This window comes from Salvelinus namaycush, chromosome 31 (assembly GCF_016432855.1).
Source record: "Salvelinus namaycush isolate Seneca chromosome 31, SaNama_1.0, whole genome shotgun sequence".
In the NCBI taxonomy this organism is placed as follows: domain Eukaryota; kingdom Metazoa; phylum Chordata; class Actinopteri; order Salmoniformes; family Salmonidae; genus Salvelinus; species Salvelinus namaycush.
Genome location: NC_052337.1, coordinates 21,218,996 through 21,238,661, shown reverse-complemented (window position 1 = coordinate 21,238,661; position 19,666 = coordinate 21,218,996). Strand labels below are relative to the sequence as shown.

At 41.2% G+C, this 19,666-nt stretch overlaps 1 protein-coding gene across 1 annotated transcript in view; it reads right to left on the bottom strand.

Moving 5' to 3' along the window:
• LOC120025940 (dual specificity testis-specific protein kinase 2-like) overlaps positions 1-16,804 on the bottom strand; it is a 28,589-nt gene extending 11,785 nt beyond the window's left edge. Inside the window, exon 1 of the mRNA XM_038970671.1 lies at positions 16,515-16,804. Coding sequence (XP_038826599.1) covers positions 16,515-16,596 — 82 coding nt within the window. The 5' untranslated portion in view covers positions 16,597-16,804. The remainder of the gene's footprint in view (positions 1-16,514) is intronic.
• Positions 16,805-19,666: the final 2,862 nt, after the last annotated feature.

Genomic DNA, 19,666 nt, shown 5'->3' with positions numbered 1-19,666 from the left:
AAAATTTGTGCGCGTATGGAACATTTCTGGGATTTTTTATTTCAGCTCATGAAACCTGAGACCAACACTTTACATGTTGTGTTTATATTTTTGTCCAGTGTAGTAAAAATGAGAAAAAAAGTTTCTGAAAAAGGAAATGTTTTTGATCTTGAAATAAAATGGGGGTGATTTGAAAGGGAAATATACTCATTTAAAATGCAAATGAAACAGATTCTGAGGAAAGGGAAAACATTTTGATGAGATGCAAGACATTGTGAGATGAAACCATAATTTGCACTCAAAGCTCTTTTTAATGCATACAATTAATTGCAAATAACTTAGCAATTTCCTTCTAAGTATTTAATGGGGAATTATTTTATAAATTCCTCGGCTGTATTTTATTTACTGTAACCAAGTACTGATGTTCGTACCTTTGACCTGTTTAACTGCCAGTATCAAATGTCTACCAGTGTTGAATGTGATGGTTAAAGTTTGACGCCACACTGAGCCGAGGGAATACTGATAATGTATCTATGACACTGTGATTCTGTAGCCGCTGATGTTGTGTCTTCCTCCCAGCATCTCTGCCTGGTGTTTACAGTACATTTGGTACCCTCAGATTAGAATATAAAGGGGCATGTCTCTGCTAGACATCTTCTCTGCTTCTGTGCGGGAGGTATATCGCTGTTGCAACTTGTATTAAACTGAAATTATTATGATTGACTATATCCATGACTGCTCTTCTCTTTTGTTCACCTGAAAATCCCCTTTACAAAGGGATTCTTTACTTGCCCAGCATAACTATGACAGGTTTAAAATCCATTTGGAGACGCACAATCGCGGTTTAGACTCATTATTCTTTGCTTATGCGGTGTGTAGCCTAAAACTACAAATACATACTGTACATAGGCAGAGGTCTATGACACCATCACAACAGCATGTCATTGTTCCTTTCAGCTCCAAGGCAGAAAACAATTATACCGGGCTGAGGCCTTGGCTACTGTATCCAACACCTGCTCAAGGCCAAACAACCTCCTGTTTGTTGTCTGTTCACACAGATTCCGTCAGACAAGCTTCTCATAGCTTCTGCAAATGGTGCATGGTTGAAAGGAGTTCTGCTAAATATTTTCATCATGATGATCAGATAAGGTACGCATGAGAATACTTTAGTGGGAGAGCATACATGCTGACAGAGATAGAATCCAGTCAGTTTTATGTGTAGAACATTGCCATAATAAATAATGACACTATCTTGTCTTCTTCTGTTGCAGAAGCATGAAAAGTCCATGAACTAGGAAGAAGTCACGAGAAACTAGATTCTTCAGTGTTCACAAATCCACTAAGGTCAGCTTAGCGCACATGTACACAAAAGTATTACTGGAATTTTTGTTCTGAAAGTTTTCTATTCGCAAGAACAGTCATCCAGGCAGGATACTTTCTGTTTCTTTGGGAGCGATGATGGGTGATTTAAAACAGGCAGGAACAGTGCATAGTTCAAGTGATTGATTGAAGATGTCCGTGAATACAGGGGACGGCTGGTCAGCACAGTGCTTTAGTGTGGCTGAGGAGACCCGGTCTGGACCTGCAGTTTTCCTACAGTTCTGTTTCTTAAAGATGTATGTAGTTCTGTCATTGAGCTCTTCTTGTTTATTAATGTTTTGTGTCAAACCCAGGAAGATAAAAAAATATATATTTTTATAGAGACTGACTCCCTGCTCTGGGATAAGAAGGGGTGGGGCGATGGGAATAGAAGTGGGTAGGAGGGGGAAGGGTGGGTAGGAGGCAGATGGATTGAGGGGCAGGATGGCGTGAGGGGGGAATTACATGCTGACTACACCGGCCACGCGCATGCGTCTACGTGCGCCATCGCCCGCATGTTAATTTCGTCCATACACACCAGACACGATGATAACATGCAGGTTAAAATACCAAAATCAACTGTGAACCAACTATATAAATTTGGGGGCATGTCGAAACACACATGAAACATTCATGGATATTTAGCTATCTAGCTGTTGCTAGCTAGGTTGCCCTGGGAGATAAACATTGGGTTGTTATTTTACCTGACATGCATATGTCCTCTTTTTAGCTTTTCCTTTGTAGAATTTTGACCTGAAATCATACAAAATCTTTAATTAATCTCACCTGGTTTGTCTTTCAATCATCCATGTGGGTTTGTATCTTCCTGATATCCAATAAGGAGGGGACTTACAGCATGTGGAGAACCAAGTTCTATTTTAGAGCTTGGCTACGCAGATCCGCGTTCACGCGAGCTGTGTTGGTGAAATGACTGAATAACGTGTGTGTAAATACATTTTGCAACATGCACTAAACATGGTCGGTGAGGTTTACATGTTAGAGTGGAGATTAGACAGAGACAGCGAACCCAGGGGACCTCTGACCAGGCGCCAGGCCAAACACAGGTCATATAAAAGTCATATACAGGCCCCTGTATCACACCTCTCTGCCATGTACACACACAGGCCACTGGCTCCAGGACAAGGCTTCTAAGACAGGGGCTTCCTCCGAGTCTTTTGAGCACAGTAAGGTCATAAACAATGCAATACTCCAAGGAATGTCATAAATCCACAAAAATACAGTAAGTCATGGTAATGTTATGACTTTGCCAAGAGGACTGTTTTATCTGAAACACACTGCCATACAGTGTATCTGGGCAGACAAGCCAATGTTGATTAGCTGTAAACTCAATTGTGTCTTTGTTTTCAAAGTAAAGTTGTTTTCTCTCTCTCTCTCGACAAAGAGCAAAAGTCAGTTTTAACATGAGTGATCTATTTGGGTGGTTGATTGGGTTACACTCACATGCAAACGCAGCCTTTACCCTGGAGTGTGTAACGTAGAGTGGTGAGATCATGAGGGCCACATGAGCTCACCATCCAGCCCTGGGCCAATGTGAAGTTGTAAGTGTGTTGGTGTGGGGATAGATATGGTTTACTAGTGGCTCCTAGTAAACTATAAATAACTTGTTGACTGTCCTATAGGTTATAATTATGTTTAAATTGTCAAAATATTTGTGTACTTCTCTTATGACTTTAAAAATGTACAGCACCAGTCAAAAGTTTGTACACACCTACTATTTCAAGGGTTTTTCTATATTTTTACTGTTTTCTACATTGTAGAATAATAGTGAAGACATCAAAACATATGGAATCATATAGTAACAAAAAAAGTGTTAAATCAAAATATATTTTATATTCCTCAAAGTAGCCACCCTTTGTCTTGATGACAGCTTTGCACACTCTTGGCATTCTCTCTACCAGTGTAACAGTATAACTTTAGTACGTCCCCTCGCCCCGACACGGGCGCGAACCAGGGACCCTCTGCACACATCAACAACTGACACCCACGAAGCGTCGTTACCCATCGCTCCACAAAAGCCGCGACCCTTGCAGAGCAAGGGGCAACACTACTTCTAGGTTTCAGAGCAAGTGACGTAACTGATTGAAACGCTACTAGCGCGTACCCGCTAACTAGCTAGCCATTTCACATCCGTTACACTCACCCCCCTTTCAACCTCCTCCTTTTCCGCAGCAACCAGTGATCCGGGTCAACAGCATCAATGCAACAGTATAACTTTAGTACGTCCCCTCGCCCCGACACGGGCGTGAACCAGGGACCCTCTGCACACATCAACAACTGACACCCACGAAGCGTCGTTACCCATCGCTCCACAAAAGCCGCGACCCTTGCAGAGCAAGGGGCAACACTACTTCTAGGTTTCAGAGCAAGTGACGTAACTGATTGAAACGCTACTAGCGCGTACCCGCTAACTAGCTAGCCATTTCACATCCGTTACACCAGCTTCACCTGGAATGCTTTTCCAACAGTCTTGAAGGAGTTCCCACATATGCTGAGCACTTGTTGGGTGCTTTTCCTTTATGTCCTGAATACAAAGGGTTATGTTTGGGGCAAATCCAACACATCACCATGAGGCCAAAGGAAAACCTGGTTCTACTTTCTACCAGACACTGGGAGATGAATTCCCCTTTAACCTTTTAGCTGGAAAATAACCTAAAACACAAGGCCAAATCTACACTGGAGTTGCTTACCAGTTACAGTTTTGACTTAAATCTGCTTGAAAATCTATAGCAAGACCTGAAAATGGTTGTTTAGCAATGATCAACAACCAATGTGACAGAGCATGAAGAATTTTCAAAAGAATACATTTTGCACAATCCAGGTGTGGAAAGCTCTTAGAGACTTAAACAGAAAGACTCACAGCTGTATTCGCTGCCAAATGTGACTCAGGGGTGTGAATACTTATGTAAATTAGATATTTCTGCATTTCATTGTCTGAAATAAGTCTGAAAAACATGTTTTCACTTTGTCATTGTGGGGTAGTGTGTGTAGATGGTTGAGATAAAAAATATATATATTTAATCCATTTTGAATTCAGGCTGTAACACAACACAATGTGGAATAAGTCAAGGGGCATGAATACTTTCTGAAGGCACTGTATTTATTTTACCAGGCAGGTCAATTGAAACAATTATTTTAAACGTATTTACAAAGGCCTGGAAATTGAATCACGAATCAAATTGATGAGGGAAAAAATCATGAAAGAGAGAGAGATAGAGAACAAAGAGTAAGTGTGTGTGTGTGTGTTACGTACCGCATGACCAATTTGTACAAGACCGATATTATTTCATCAACAACAGCTTAACATGTCAGTGTGGATGACAGACTGTTACATCACCCCAACATTAAAAAGCCATCGCTGCTCAATCTTCAGCCATCTATGACGTGGGGGACTGCCAGTAAAGGCCTTCTTTCTCTTTAACCATCCAACCATATTTATAGAAAATAAATAAACCAACCATTTACAGCGCAAGCTCCATCCAATCTTTCCTAGGTGGTCCTAGTAGCCACACTCCACTCTGCAGTCTGCACAGCCATCAGTCCAATGAGTCCATCACTCTAACCCTTGGCTCTCCCTGCAACCCCGGGCCTCCAGACACATCCTCTCACACAATCTACACTATGTATTCAAAAGTTCATCAAATTTCTGCCCTGCTAGAGTTGCCCCAGTCAACTGTAAGTAATGTTATTGTGCAGTGGAAACGTCTAGAAGAAACAATCTCAGCCGCAAAGTGGCAGGCCACACAAGCACACCGAACGGGACCGGCAAGTGCTGAAGGCCGTAGTGCCAGAAAAATTGTCTGTCCTCGGTTGCAATACTCACTACCGAGTTCCAAACTGCCTCTGGAAACAACGTCAGCATAAGAACTGTTAGCCAGGACCTTCAAGAAATAGGTTTCCATGGCCGAGCAGCCACGCACAAGCCTAAGATCACCATGCGCGATGCCAAGCATCGGCTGGAGTGGTGTAAAGCTTGCCACCGTTGGACTCCGTTGGAGCAGTGGAACATGTTCTCTGGAGAAATGAATCACGATTCACCATCCGGCAGTATGTGGACTAATTTAGGTTTGGCGGATGCCAGGAGAACGCTACCTGCCCCAATGCATAGTGCCAACTGTAAAGTTTGGTGGAGGAGGCATAATGGTCTGGGGCTGTTTTTCATGGTTCGGGCTAGGCACCTTAGTTCCAGTGAAGGGAAATCTTAACACTACGGAATACAATGACATTCCAGATGATCCTGTGCTTCCAACTTTGTGGCAACAGTTTGGGGAAGGCCCTTTCCTATTTCAGCATAAAAACACCCCGTCCACAAAGCGAGGTCCATACAGAAATGGTTTGGCAAGATCGGTGTGGAGTAACTTGACTGGCCTGCACAGAGCCCTGACCTCAACCTCATCGAACACCTTTGGGATGAAATGGAACACCGACTGCGAGCCAGGCATAATAGCCGAACATCAGTGGCCGACCTAACTAATGCTCGTGGCTGAATGGAAGCAAGTCCCCACAGCAATGTTCCAACATCTAGTGGAAAGCCTTCCCAGAAGAATGGAGCCTGTTATAGCAGCAAAGGGGGGGGCAACTCCATTTTAATGCCCATGATTTTGGAATGAGATATTCGACAAGCAGGAGTCCACATACTTTTTTGTCATGCAGTGTACTGGTACAAAGCTCACCACAATGGACAAATGATTGACAATGTTATAACAGACAAACAACCGGGGGGAGGGGGATGCCCAAATAATCTGTGTTTGGTAACCTCCCCTATCGCGGTTACCGGGCGCTGATTACAAAATCCAGCTGACGTAAACAAGGCATAATGTTGTATACAGAGGACATGTTAGACAACTTACAGTAGAGCTAAAGCCTTTCTACAGGCCCATATGGGATTCATCATCAGCCCATTTAGGTCCCAGAAGGGATTATTAAGGGATTTACATAGAGAGATGGATCTGAAATCCCTTGACCTCATACTTCCTGTCTCATCTCACTGAAGATCAAATCCTTTCTCTCTCAGATTTGTGAAAAGATTGCTTCTACTCATCTCTGCCCTTTGAACTCTTTCATTCCAACATGAGACTTTCAGCACTATGGAATATACAGTTGGGTCCAAAACTATTGATACCATTCATAAAGATGAGCAAAAATTACTGTACAAAATAAATAATTCAAATACTAAGCTATATTGTATTATAACATTTTGGGGAAATTATATTATTTTTCTCTAATACAATTGCTCAGAGAAAGATTAAGTCATTATTTTTGGTCCAAAAAAAAGGTATGGGTCACAATTATTGACAACCGTTTTCAATACTTTTAATACCTCACCTTGCAAGGATAACAGCAATGAGCCTGTTTCTAAAATGTTTTATGAGTTGGAGAACACGTTGGGAGGGATTTTAGACCATTCCTCCATACAAAATCCTTCCAGATCCTTGATATCCTTTGTCTGCGCTTACGGACTTCGCTCTTCAATTCAAACCACAGGTTTTCAAATGGGTTTCAAGTCCAGAGACTGAGATGACCATTGCAAACTGTTGATTCTATGGCCAAATAACAATTTCTTTGTGGATTTTGATGTGTGCTTGGGGTTATTGTCTTGCTGGAAGAACCACTTGCAGCCAAGTTTCAGCCTCCTGACAGAGAACCAGGTTTTTGGCAAAAATGTGCTGGTACTGGGTTGGTTCATGATGTCATTAACCTTAACAAGCGCTCCAGGACCAGTGGAAGCAAAATAGCCCCATAACATTAAAGATTCACCACCATATTTTACAGTAGGCATGGCGTTCCTTTCTGCTGATGTATGTGGACAAAGAAATCTGTTTTCATTCCACTGTATATGCAACCATGGTGTACAGTACAGTACAGATAAACAGAGAGATATTCAAATCAACACAAACAGGTAAAATAGGTAAAATATTACGTTTCTGCTTCACAAACTAGAACATGGCTCTTCACACTGCATGAGCTACCATCTATTGTGCATGACGCGCACACACACGTCATATTTTTTCCTTTTACGATGAAGTCATTGTTTTCAACACTCCTGAAACCTGCTTGGCTGGTCCCCCGCATTTTTATTTTATTTTAGGACTGAGAAGATTTTGAACTTGATGTTTCACATTGTGACCGTTCAAAATGAGAAAGCATTTTGCCAGAGTTCTGCTTCCCCCTCACATTCTCTCCCACTAAAACTCTCAGAGCTTTCAGGAGAGTGGGCAGAAAGGCCTTCCTCATACCAAGGCTGTGTGTGTGTGTGTGTGTGTGTGTGTGTGTGTGTGTGTGTGTGTGTAGATTCATGAGAACTAGCTGAGTTTGTGTGGGCTAACCTGCCTTCCTGAACACTATGCCTTGCATGTATGAGGGTATATTCTGAGTGGTCCTCTGGAGCATTACGCAAACTCTGTGTCATTCTTTGACTGACTGTGTAGTTTTACAAGGGGAAATTAATGTTTGAGACTAAAATGTCTGAGTATACGAGCTACTGAAAAGAGAATGTGGTTGTGCTAGTGGGAGTACGTTATGTACTTTGTATCCGTATGGATAGACAGTGAGAGACAGAGAGAGACAGAGAGGCAATCATGGAACAAACTGGGTTAAACATGTCAGGACATGTGGAGGGCTGCCCACCAATACACAATCATAGCGTCTCTCAGCCCTCACACACAAATGGACAACAGTTGATTTCATAACACTTGTTCTGAGAGGGCCAGAGAGGAGGCGGGGGAGTCAAAAAGAACAAGGCCTGCCTTGTGTGGGTGATGTGATGAGCACAAAAATATAAAAATAAACCTGATCAACACAATCTTACACTGGCCAGCATCACAGACCGGCTCAGACTCAATGCATTATTTCACACACAATATACAAGTGTACATCACTCTCATATGCAATACAGTTAGTGTAAGATCCTTATGGGCAATGCAACAAACAAAAGATCAGGTTGAATAGTGACGAAATTTTGCTTTTACAAATGGGCCGGCCACCCGTGGATAATGATTAATTTATGGTCCCTGTGACATGATGCTGCACGGATAGCTGGCAGGGTTGGGACTTGTGTTGATGGTAAGTGGATCGGCTTCTGGCCTGCCTGGGTTTGCCTTGATGTGCTGGATCAATAATTCAGTGTAGTGGAACCCAAGAGCTGTGGTTGACTAACTGCTCCCTCCCTCTCTCTCTGTCCTCAGCCTCTATGACACGGCTCTCTCAGGTTACTTCCTGTTACCTAAGATGGTTTGTCTCCCGAGGTCACGACCTGCTGCTTCCATAAAGTGTATGTCGACCTGTGTGTGCATTTTGGGAGAGTGTGTATGTGTGTGCGTGCGCGTGTTGTATAAACTGCTGGAATGATTATATTTAAGGAAACCACCCAGGCTAAGTTGAAGTTTCAACATGTAAAACATTGACATCAGGGTGTGGGACTGTACTGTAGATATTTTCCATGTGAATGGCAGTTCTTTGAATGCTTTCAACTTTGTAAACAGTTGACTGAGCTGGCTGTAAAATCACCAGTCACATGCACACAGTCTCAATAACAAATACCCAATGATCTCTCATTATCTGTCTATCAGTGCTCACAGTTTTCCACAGGGAAGCCTAAAGCCATGAAGATCCACTGCTAGTTACGGTCTGTCCTGTCCAGGTAGAGGGATTAGACAAAAGTCTTCTTAATGCTACATCATTTAGGCACTCCTTCAGCTCTATAGGGGCTTGCTCTGGGCAAGTTATTAAATCAAGGCATTAAACAACTTTTTGTGGTAAATCCATTTGAATTCAATAACTTTTTGAAAGCAACCCTTTTGATTGGAACAAAACCTTCCATACATATTTGCCCATTGTAGAAGTGCTACGAAAGTGACTTTTTGGACCTGAATGCCAAACATTCAAGAGATAGAAGCGCTCAAAGTTTACACCTTTTGCATACTCCACCATAGCATGAGACAACCATGTCTTCATCACTGGAAAATATAAACCTTTGAGATTTATATTATTTTTAAAGCTTACAAAACAGGTTAGTCAAACTTTTTATAATTTCTTGAAAAAAATATTAATGCCAAATTATCTAAAAACAGGTAAACTCTGATTCTGTGGTTGCTAAGACCCTATTTTACATAATCTGAGCTTTTTGTGTTGTGCCCACCATCGGTTGAGACACAACATGAACTCAGGGTGGGTGTCATGTTGTTTAAAACAAAAGAGATTCTGTCAAAACGTGATTGAATTCAAATGGATTTACCCTGTTTTAAACAAAGAGATATTATTACCGTGTTGCTTAAAACTAAGTTCAAAGTTTAAACTTACTCATGACTAAGAGTATTGGGCAAGGTGTTCTCAGCTCCTAATGACATGGTCATTATATTTGACATGAGAGACATAGTGTATTTTATTCCTTTAAATCACCCATTGTCCTTCCCCCGGTCACATTGTCTTGAGTAAGTGTCAAGTGTATTATTAAAGTCAGACTCAGAGTATCAATCAGAGGTCAGTGACTAAGGTCTGGTAGCTTAATAACTGGATCAGCGTTCTGATAAACACACAACCAACCAGAGACAGATGAAATCAAATAAAATGTTATTGGTCACATACACTTACTTAGCAGATGTTATTGTGGGTGTAGAAAAACACATTACTATCCAGCTCCTGCATTGGTTGGAGTGAAAAGATGGTGAATGGTTCAGATTGGCCTAGAGATCTGTATGGCTCTGGTTCAGAATGGGTATCTGGGGCCCACCAGTCTCCAGTAGTGCCAAAGCAGCCAGTACCAGGCTACCAGGCCAGGTGCCTGAGTACAGAACAATATGATGTTCAAAGGTTCAACTAATCCTCACAGCCCTGTCACATTCCACAGCCCTGCCCAGGACCACTACCTAACTACAGCTGGAGCACAGTCTGCTACTGGTGGTGTACTCTCTATTGTACCACTGGTACCCTGTACCACTGTGCCTCCTAGCTGGCACACCATCAGAGACCCACAGAAACTCCAATCCAATAGACAGGATATTTCTGGGTTCTACACCAACTAAACAAACTATGGGTATGAAAACTGTTTACTGGATATTAACTTTTTCCCTGACCAGAACGATGCACAATGTGGCAGCTTCGTGTGGGGTTCAGTTTGTTTTCAGTTCAATTGTGTAGCCAGGCTTTTAAAGTAGATACTTTTCAAGTAAACATGCAGACAGTCGTGCTAATGACTTTTTATGAAGGGTTAACCTGGACCAGAAGAGAAACTGGGGACATAGGAAGGATTTAACTAAGGACAGAGGAAGGATCTACCTCGCCTGTGTGTCATCACAAACAATCCAGGATGTGACAAGGTGTGTCTAAAGGAAATCCAGACATTTCCAGAGCACTTGACCGTACTACCATAGCAAAACCTCAGAGGAAATGATTGCACTCCGAGGCCTTGACCCTTAGCTTAATGTAACCTTGTTCCTCATGATCACTCTATGCTCCCCAATTATGACCTGACAAGTATTTAAGTCCTACTGGATGACCGGCGAACTAAGTGACACGTGTCACAGTTCCACATTGAGTAGCCAAAGCTGAAAATGACCTATGGCCAACCTCTAGAATCACACCAGATCCATCTGCATACAAACACACACGCATAAGTCCTTCATGCATCTGAATATGGCCAGCGTTACCCTCTGTGTTTACATCATGTAGAGATGGTCACCTCATGGCTGGGTTCAGCCAAGGCTTCCGTGCCATCGTTATGCCACACAGATAAGGGCTAACTCGCGCTGTTAAGCCCCTTATGAATCGACCACGTTGTTCTCCTTTGTTTTGGTCAGTAAACCAACCCAAACTGACCTACGCACATTCATTCAGCTACTTTGCTCCCACTGAACAATCGATGGCTGCCACAAACTATTTTCCATTAGTGAAACACCACAGAATATAGCATTAGTATCAACATAACCAAGGACAGTACATGGCAAACAGAAAGCACAGACAAAACGTGCATCACTCCTAGAGGGAGAGAACATTCTTAAGAGCATTTCTCATTCCTTCTCTAAATGAGTGACAATGATGCATAGATTTGAGGAAGGCTTTGTACCCACAGATGACACAGGGTCAAAGATCTGACCTTCTCTAGGTCTCTAGGCTAAGCGTTTCTCTTACAAAGGCTGATGCAAATAATTTCATCCATACAAATATTTCTACAAAATGTGCTGATATTTAATGGATACTTCAGTTACACTAGATACACATGTAGTGTAAATATACACTACTTGACCAAACGTATGTGGACACCTGCTCGTCAAACATCTCATTCCAAAATCATGGGCATTAATGTGGAGTTCTGTCCCCCCTTTGCTGCTATAACAGCCTCCACTCTTCTGGGAAGGCTTTCCACCAGATGTTGGAACATTGGATGCAAGTCCCCGCAGCATTCAGCCACAAGAGCATTAGTGAGGTTAGACACTGATGTTGGGCGATTAGGTCTGGCTTGCAGTCGGTGTTCCAATTCATCCCAAACGTTTGATGGGATTGAGGTCAGGGCTTTCAGTCATGTTCTTCCACACCGATCTCGACAAACCATTTCTGTATGGACCTCGCTTTGTGCATGGGGGCATTGTCATGCGGAAACAAGAAAGGTCCTTCCCCAAACTGTTGCCACAAAGTTGGAAGCACAGAATTGTCTAGAATGCATTTGTATGCTGTAGCGCTAAGATTTCCCTTCACTGGAACTAAAGGGCCTAGACCGAACTATGAAAAACAGCCCCAGACTATTTTTCCTCCTCCAACAAACTTTAGTTGGCACTATGCATTGGGGCAGGTAGCGTTCTCCTGGCATCCGCCAAACCCAGATTCATTAGTTGGACTGCCAGATGGTGAAGCGTGATTCATCACTCCAGAGAACGCGTTTCCACTGCTCCAGAGTCCAATGGCGGACAGCTTTACACCACTCCAGCCGACGCTTGGCATCGCGCTTGGTGATCTTAGCCTTGTGTGCGGCTGCTCGGCCATTTCATGAAGCTCCCGAGGAACAGTTATTGTGCTGACATTGTTCCAGAGGCAGTATGAAACTCGGTAGTGAGTATTGCAACCGAGGACAGACAATTTTTATGCACTACGGCCTTCAGCACTCGGTGGTCCCGTTCTGTGAGCTTGTGTGGCCTACCACCTCGTGGCTGAGCCATTGTTGCTCCTAGACGTTTCCACCTCACAATAACAGCACTTACAGTTGACCGGGGCAGCTCTAGCAGGGCAGAAATTTGACGAATTTACTTATTACGGTGCCACGTTGAAAGTCACTGAGCTCTTCAGTGAGGCCATTCTACAGCCAATGTTTGTCTATGGAGATTGCATGACTGTGCTTGATTTTATACACTTGTGAGCAACGGCTGTGGCTGAAATAGCCAAATCCACGAATTTGAATGAGTGTCCACATACTTTTGTACATATAAATATATAAATACAGTATGTGAATTATAATAATGTAAACTTAATCTGTCTTACCTGTTTATCAAGTACTGTATCAACTGCACACCTACTGAACATCAACTCTACTGTATTCACAAGCTCCCTATTAGAGAGCCTCCTGTACTGAAGACTCACAATGCCTGTTCTGTTGTCTGATATTAATAACTGATTTATGATCTGTCCTCCTCGTTTGGGTGGCAGTAGCACAGTTCCTGATATTCCCTGCTCCTGGGTGGAGTAACTGAGTGCCAACAAATTCACGGCAATGCATCAAGCCCCCGCCTACCGTTAGGACCCCTATGTCCCCCGCCTACCCTTAGGTCCCCAATGTTCACCGCCTACCCTTATATCTCATATGTCTTCTCTTATGTCCCCCACAAGCAAAATAAATGTAAATGTGTGGAACACAGCAGAGTGTAGGAGTTGATCACCACACTCAAAACTCAAAACAGTCAATCAAGTGAAATAATTGGCCAGTCATGTTATTATCCTGTAATTCCCATAACATGTCTATAATGACATGTACATTATATTTTTTACTGTACAATCTATTTCCTTCAACTTCGGGTGTAACTAGGTAGAAAAGGAACTCATGATTTCAACACAAGTTTAGACCTACTTTATCACTGTGACTGGCTTGGCACAACCTAAGTTTAGGTTAGATCATTAGACAAGCCATATTTCACGTAAACATATTCTATGTAAACTAAGCCCCTAAAAAATGTGAAGCCTGCCGCGCTGATGGATAATATAGCAATGTAAAATTATGGGGTGCACAGATATAGGATTAAAGCAATGCAATCACATTCAACAAGAGCATTTCTCCAATTATTTTCTTTCAAGGGAGGGAAACGTGTTAAAGGTACTAGAAGTAACAACTCAAAAACAAACCATCTCACTGGTCTCAAATTAACTGGTCCGTTATTGAATTGACAACAAGAGAATTGCTGGAGCCAGTCAATTTGACAACAAGAGATGGTCTGTCTTTTGTTGACCAATAAGAAGGCTCCCCCATTAGAATTATATTTTGAGTGGGCCCAATAATATTTTGGGGAAAAAATGTGAGGAATTGAGTGCAAAAGAAGAAGGAAAGTAGTAAGTATGCTGTTAGGAGCTTATGGTTGGACTAGAAGAGTGTATTACTTACTACATCGATTCAGTAAGCTATTCATATGCATCTTGTCGGGGTGAACGGGACAGGGTGCACAGTCAGTCCCACAGTGTGTGTAACCCAAGCAAAACCAGCAGAAGTTAGTGCCTTTGTCCAGCAGCTGAGAGAGACCAGACCACACACACACACAATGAACACAAAGCCCACACAGACAGGGACAAATGTGATTAGACATGCAAACAAGTGTCACTGCCACACCACATAACGCACATGAAACATTCCACACTCATGGTGATAAAACTATTACTGCAAGGGACAGGTTTGAATTTTCACTTTCAGTAGGCTACTTGTGTAGTTTGGATGATATAGGGACATAACAAGAGAGCACCTGTTCCATGTTGCAGTGCTTACCAGTGGAGGCTCCTCAGAGGAGGAAGGGGAGGACCATCCTCCTCTGTGAATTTCAGAAGAAAAAATGAATAGTGAAACATTAAAAAAGTTATAATTTTTAGATAAAACTATACTAAATATATTCACATGTAACGAAATAATTGATTGGAACACACTGTTCGGCAATGAAGGTCTACAGTACAGTAGCCTCAGCAGCACTCAGTAAGGTAGCACCATGGTGTAGCCGGAGGACAGCTAGCTTCCGTCCTCCTCTGGGTACATTGACTTCAATACAAAACCTAGGAAGCTCATGGTTCTCACCCCCTTCCATAGACTTACACAGTAATTATGACAACTTCTGAAGGATGTACTCCAACCTATCAGAGCTCTTGCAGCATGAACTAACGTTGTTCACCCAATCAAAGGATCAGAAAATTAATCTAGTACTGAAAGCATAAGCTACAGCTAGCTAGCAATGCAGTGCATAAAATGTGGTGAGTAGATGCCTCAAAGAGAAAGACAATAGTTGAATAGTTTTGAACAAATTAATTTCTTCCAAAATTAAGGAGAAGCAGGAGAGAGCTACCTATTTTAGCCTACTCAAACACAAGGCTCAAACAGAGAGGGATGATATGTTAGCTAGCTGGCTATGTCTATCCAACATTGGAACTCTTCCAAGTCAAGGTAAGCTTTTGATTTTATAAATGTATTGCCACCTGGGCCCATCGGTGTAACTGCACGCTGCTGACAGTACACTGTACTGCATGATTGTAGCGGGATTACTAACTTGTTAGTTCTAGTAGCTATGTTGACTATGACATGGCAACAATGTAGGCTGTGTGTAGCGGGTCATGATATAAAGGTTTGGCTTGGAAAGATTTTTCGCCTGGTCACAGACATCTGATGTGTTGAGCCCTGAAGTCGACAAGCGAAGGGAAAAGGTGAGGAAGAGAGCGCGTAGATAGATGCGAGAAGAAATTATATATACAATGAGCTGTTTGTATGTGGCTGCTATGAAAGTAAACTGTGTTTGCTTGTGATCAGTGGTGTATTCATTGTGCCGATTCTGTTGAAAAAAAAAAGTTTCTTCAACCGAAACCAACTGAACGGGGATAAACATACCTGAATTTGTCCAATAGAGACTCTTGTTTGAAACTGTTCGAGTAATGATTACACCCTAGATCAGCTAGAGATGCAGGAAATGGTGTGCAAAGCGGTATTGAATGTGTCACTGTCTGTCACCTTGATTACTCAAATCTCTTGACCTGTTGTTGTAAAAAAAAGTTACGTTGTAAACTTTCATTCATAGGCTAGATTGTAGCAACCTCAGTGGGTACAGGGAAAATTCTAGTATCATGTAGTAGCCTAAACCTATCGATGTTACATTGAGCTGGGTCCCTTACAAAAAAAGTTTGCAGTTTTGAAACTGCAGTAACTTCAGTCAACTGTGGTATTTTGGACACAGTGATTGCAGAATGACTGCAGAATAACTGCAGTGTAATGCAGTTGAACTGCAGTTATACTGCACTGTAACTGCAGTTACAATGCAAAATTACTGCAATAAAAAAAGTTTTAATTTTGGACACAGTATTTGCAGCATACTGCAGTTAAACTGCACTCTAACTGTAGTTATATTGCAATCAGACTGCAATCTTTTTTGTAAGGGATATGAATGACAGTCATCCAATATGCTGCAATAGAAATAAGACCATGTTCATTAAAAAAATGTGTCATCCTCCTTTACCCTAAACGGCAGGAACCACCACTGGCACTTACTCATGTATGATCAAGTTACAGGTATTTTAAGGTTCAGACTAGTTATTAAGCCCTACTTGCCATTAAAAAAGTAATATATTTTAGGATGTTTAAGTGTATGCCAAGGATATAATAAACTGTTGCATGATACTGCATAAGATTTCTACTTTTATTGGGATATGATATCATTCTAAAGTTGACCTATCATTCTGAGGTGTAGCCTAGTTTGTGTCTTGTATGTTCAATCACATGTAAATTCTTCACATGATTCCCATTTGGACGTCGGCTACTGTGAAAGCAGAGCAGCTGGGGGAAATATATTGGAACTGAGCTAAAATATAAAAAGTTGCAAGTGTGTGTGCGTTCAAAGCGTAAAACAAATAATGTTAACAGGTGATATTTGTAAACTATAGGCTTTAATTGATGGCTACAAAATAGCCACTGTCAAGTTTTACATGTATATGCTACTTACTGCGGCAAACTGTTGTGTAGACAAGCGTTTTCTTCAATGAACTTCCTCGGCTGCGTAGTAGATTAAAATATATATTTCCCATAGAAGATGTAATGACTAGATTGGCGCGAGCGCCGCAACACTTTAAATGTTACTGCGTCTCGACCAAACAGAGCAATCAATGCGTCAGTCTCAATCTGTCACCGTCAGTCTCAGTTGTTTTGCAGAAACTGAACCCAAACAGGTTGACGAAATGCATGCCTTATCTGTTGCCTTGGGAACACCCTGCAATTACAGGGCTCACTGCGCTTCAACCTGTCACTCCGTAAAAAGTGAGACCGATGAAACTGTTGCCTAGTGGCTCTCTTTCCCTCCCACACACCACACCAACCACAACACAGACAGCTGCCACTGTCGCAATGAGAAACGTTTATATTCTGAAGAACCGTTTGTTCTCTTAACATTTTCACGTATGTATAGCAAGTCTAGATGTCCTCCCAAAATGTTGATCTGAATATCATATTATAATAAATTAACGACTCTTAATTTATTACAGAACACGAAAATCCCTATTCCCTACATGAAATACATTTACCATAGACATTCAACAAGTTTGCTTGAAGCTGGTTTGTACAAATCTGATAATACATTCACCTATTAGGCTTATCTTGATTAATAACAAGTATTATTCAGCTATAGGCAATTTTTTTTTACCAAGGCAGTGAATGTGCAGAGTGCATCCTGTATCATGAAATGGGATAGGATGCACTCTGGTGGTCATTTTTGTGTAAAGTAAAAGTTGATGTAGCTACATAAAATTTGGCCATTACCAATGTATACACATCTTTGGGCATTACACCTATGATGGCCCGAAAAAACAAGTGCACAATACGCTTCTGCAAAAAAATACTCAACAATAATGTGACAGAGACAGGACACACATTGCAGAAAGGCAACTGTAATTTATTCAAATAAAGAACTGGATGCAAGATGAATAGAATAATTCATTATGAGCTCCCATTTTGTGAGAAGCTCTGTCATGCTATGACAATTCAATGGTATGTTTACAGTATGTTGGCATGCATTTGGGTAGAGGCCACAACGTCTCACTACAATGGATGACATTATACCATAGTACATTGTGTGATATGGACAGTAAAGGTAATCCTAGCCATTTCTATAAGATAGGGCACAGATTGTGATGAAACAAAAAGCGAAGATTAAATATATGTATAAATACAAATATCATACAGCATTCTGGGGGTAGAATTTTATTTAACCCTGTAGTCAAACCCAACCTCTTCTTCGATATGTTGTTCTTAGGAGAAGGGAGCACTTTCATGTGGAGGGATGATAAAATATGGTTTGTCTTCGACATTTTCAACAGTTTAACTTAAACCCATGATGGTGGGTTATATCAGAACATATTTTTTACTATACATTTTGACAGAAAGAGAAAAGAGAACACTTCAACTGATGTAGCGTTTTAATTGTGAGCAGGGGTGCAACCTTCACTGGGACAAGTCCCCCCCACATTCTGAATTTGCATTTTTGTCCACCCCCCCAGTTTTATCATTGGAATGTGATACAAAACGAGGCAACGGTGCAGTCTGCTGTGCTTTAGGACCATGCGGATGCCTCCGAGCAGTTGGGTAGACCGTTTGGAGTGTTTATCCCTGGATTTAAAAAAAAATAAAAAAAAAGTTATGTAATCCCCACTTCTAAAACCAAAGTTACACCCCTGATTGTGAATCATGACTGTGTTTATCCAGATTTTTTTTTTATTTGGACTGATCTTGTAATTTTCATCAGTATCTTATCCATAATTTAAATGTTAGATTATTTTCAAAAGGGCCCCCCCTGAACATTTGACAAGATGGTTAGATCGCTATCTCACAAACAGGTACTTTTATACTACAGTTCCTTCAGAAAGTATTCACACCACTTTACTTTTTACACATTTTGTTGTGTTACAGCCTGAATTTAAAAAGGATTAAATTGCAGTTTTTGGTCACTGTCCTACACCCAATTATCCATAATGTCAATGTGGAATTATGTTTTTCAAAATTTTTACAAATACATTTAAAATGAAAAGCTGAAATGTTTTGAGTCAATAAGTATTCAACCCCTTTGTTATGGTAAGCCTAAAGTTCACGAGTAACAATTAGCTTAACAAGTCAGTCAAAATAAGTTGCAAGGACTCATACTGTGTGCAATAATAGTGTTTAACATGATTTTTAATAACTACCTAATCTCTATACCCCACACACACAATTATCTGTAAGGTCACTCAGTCGAGCAGTGAATTTCAAACAAAAATTCAACCACAAAGACCAGGGAGATTTTCCAATGCCTTGTAAAGAGCACCTATTGGTAGATGGGTAAAAAAAAAAAAAAAGCTAACATTGAATATCCCTTTGAGCATGGTGAAGTTATTAATTACACTTTAGATGGTGTATCCATACACCCAGTCACCACAAAGATACAGGTGTCCTTCTTAACTCAGTTGCAGGATAGGAAGGAAATCGCTCAGGGATTTCACCATGAGACCAATGGTGACTTTAAAACAGAGTTTAATGGCTGTGATAGGAGAAAACGGAGGATGGATCAACAACATAGTAGTTACTCCACAATACTAACCTAATTGACAGAGTGATAAGAAGGAAGCATATACCGAATAAAAAACATTCCAAAACATGCATCCTGTTTGCAACAAGGCACTAAAGTTATCCTGCAAAAAAATTGGCAAAGCAATTACATTTTTGCCTTGACTACAAAGTGTTATGTTTTGGGAAAATACAATACAAAACATTACTGAGTAACACTCTCCATATTTTCAAACATAGTGGTGGCTGCATTATGTCATGGGTATGCTTGTAATCGTTAAGGACGGGAGTTTTTCAGCATAAAAAAGAAATCTAGCTAAGCACAGGCAAAATCCTAGAGGAAAACCTGGTTCAGTCTGCTTTCCACCAGACACTGGGAGATAAATTCACCTTTCAGCAGGACAATAACCTAAAACACAAGGCCAAATCAACCCTGGAGCTGCTTATCAAGAAGACAGTGAATTTTTACAGTTGTGACTTAGACCTGCTTGAAAATCTATGGTAAAACATGAAAATGGTTGTCTAGCAATGATCAACAACCAATATGACAGAGCTTGAACATTTTTG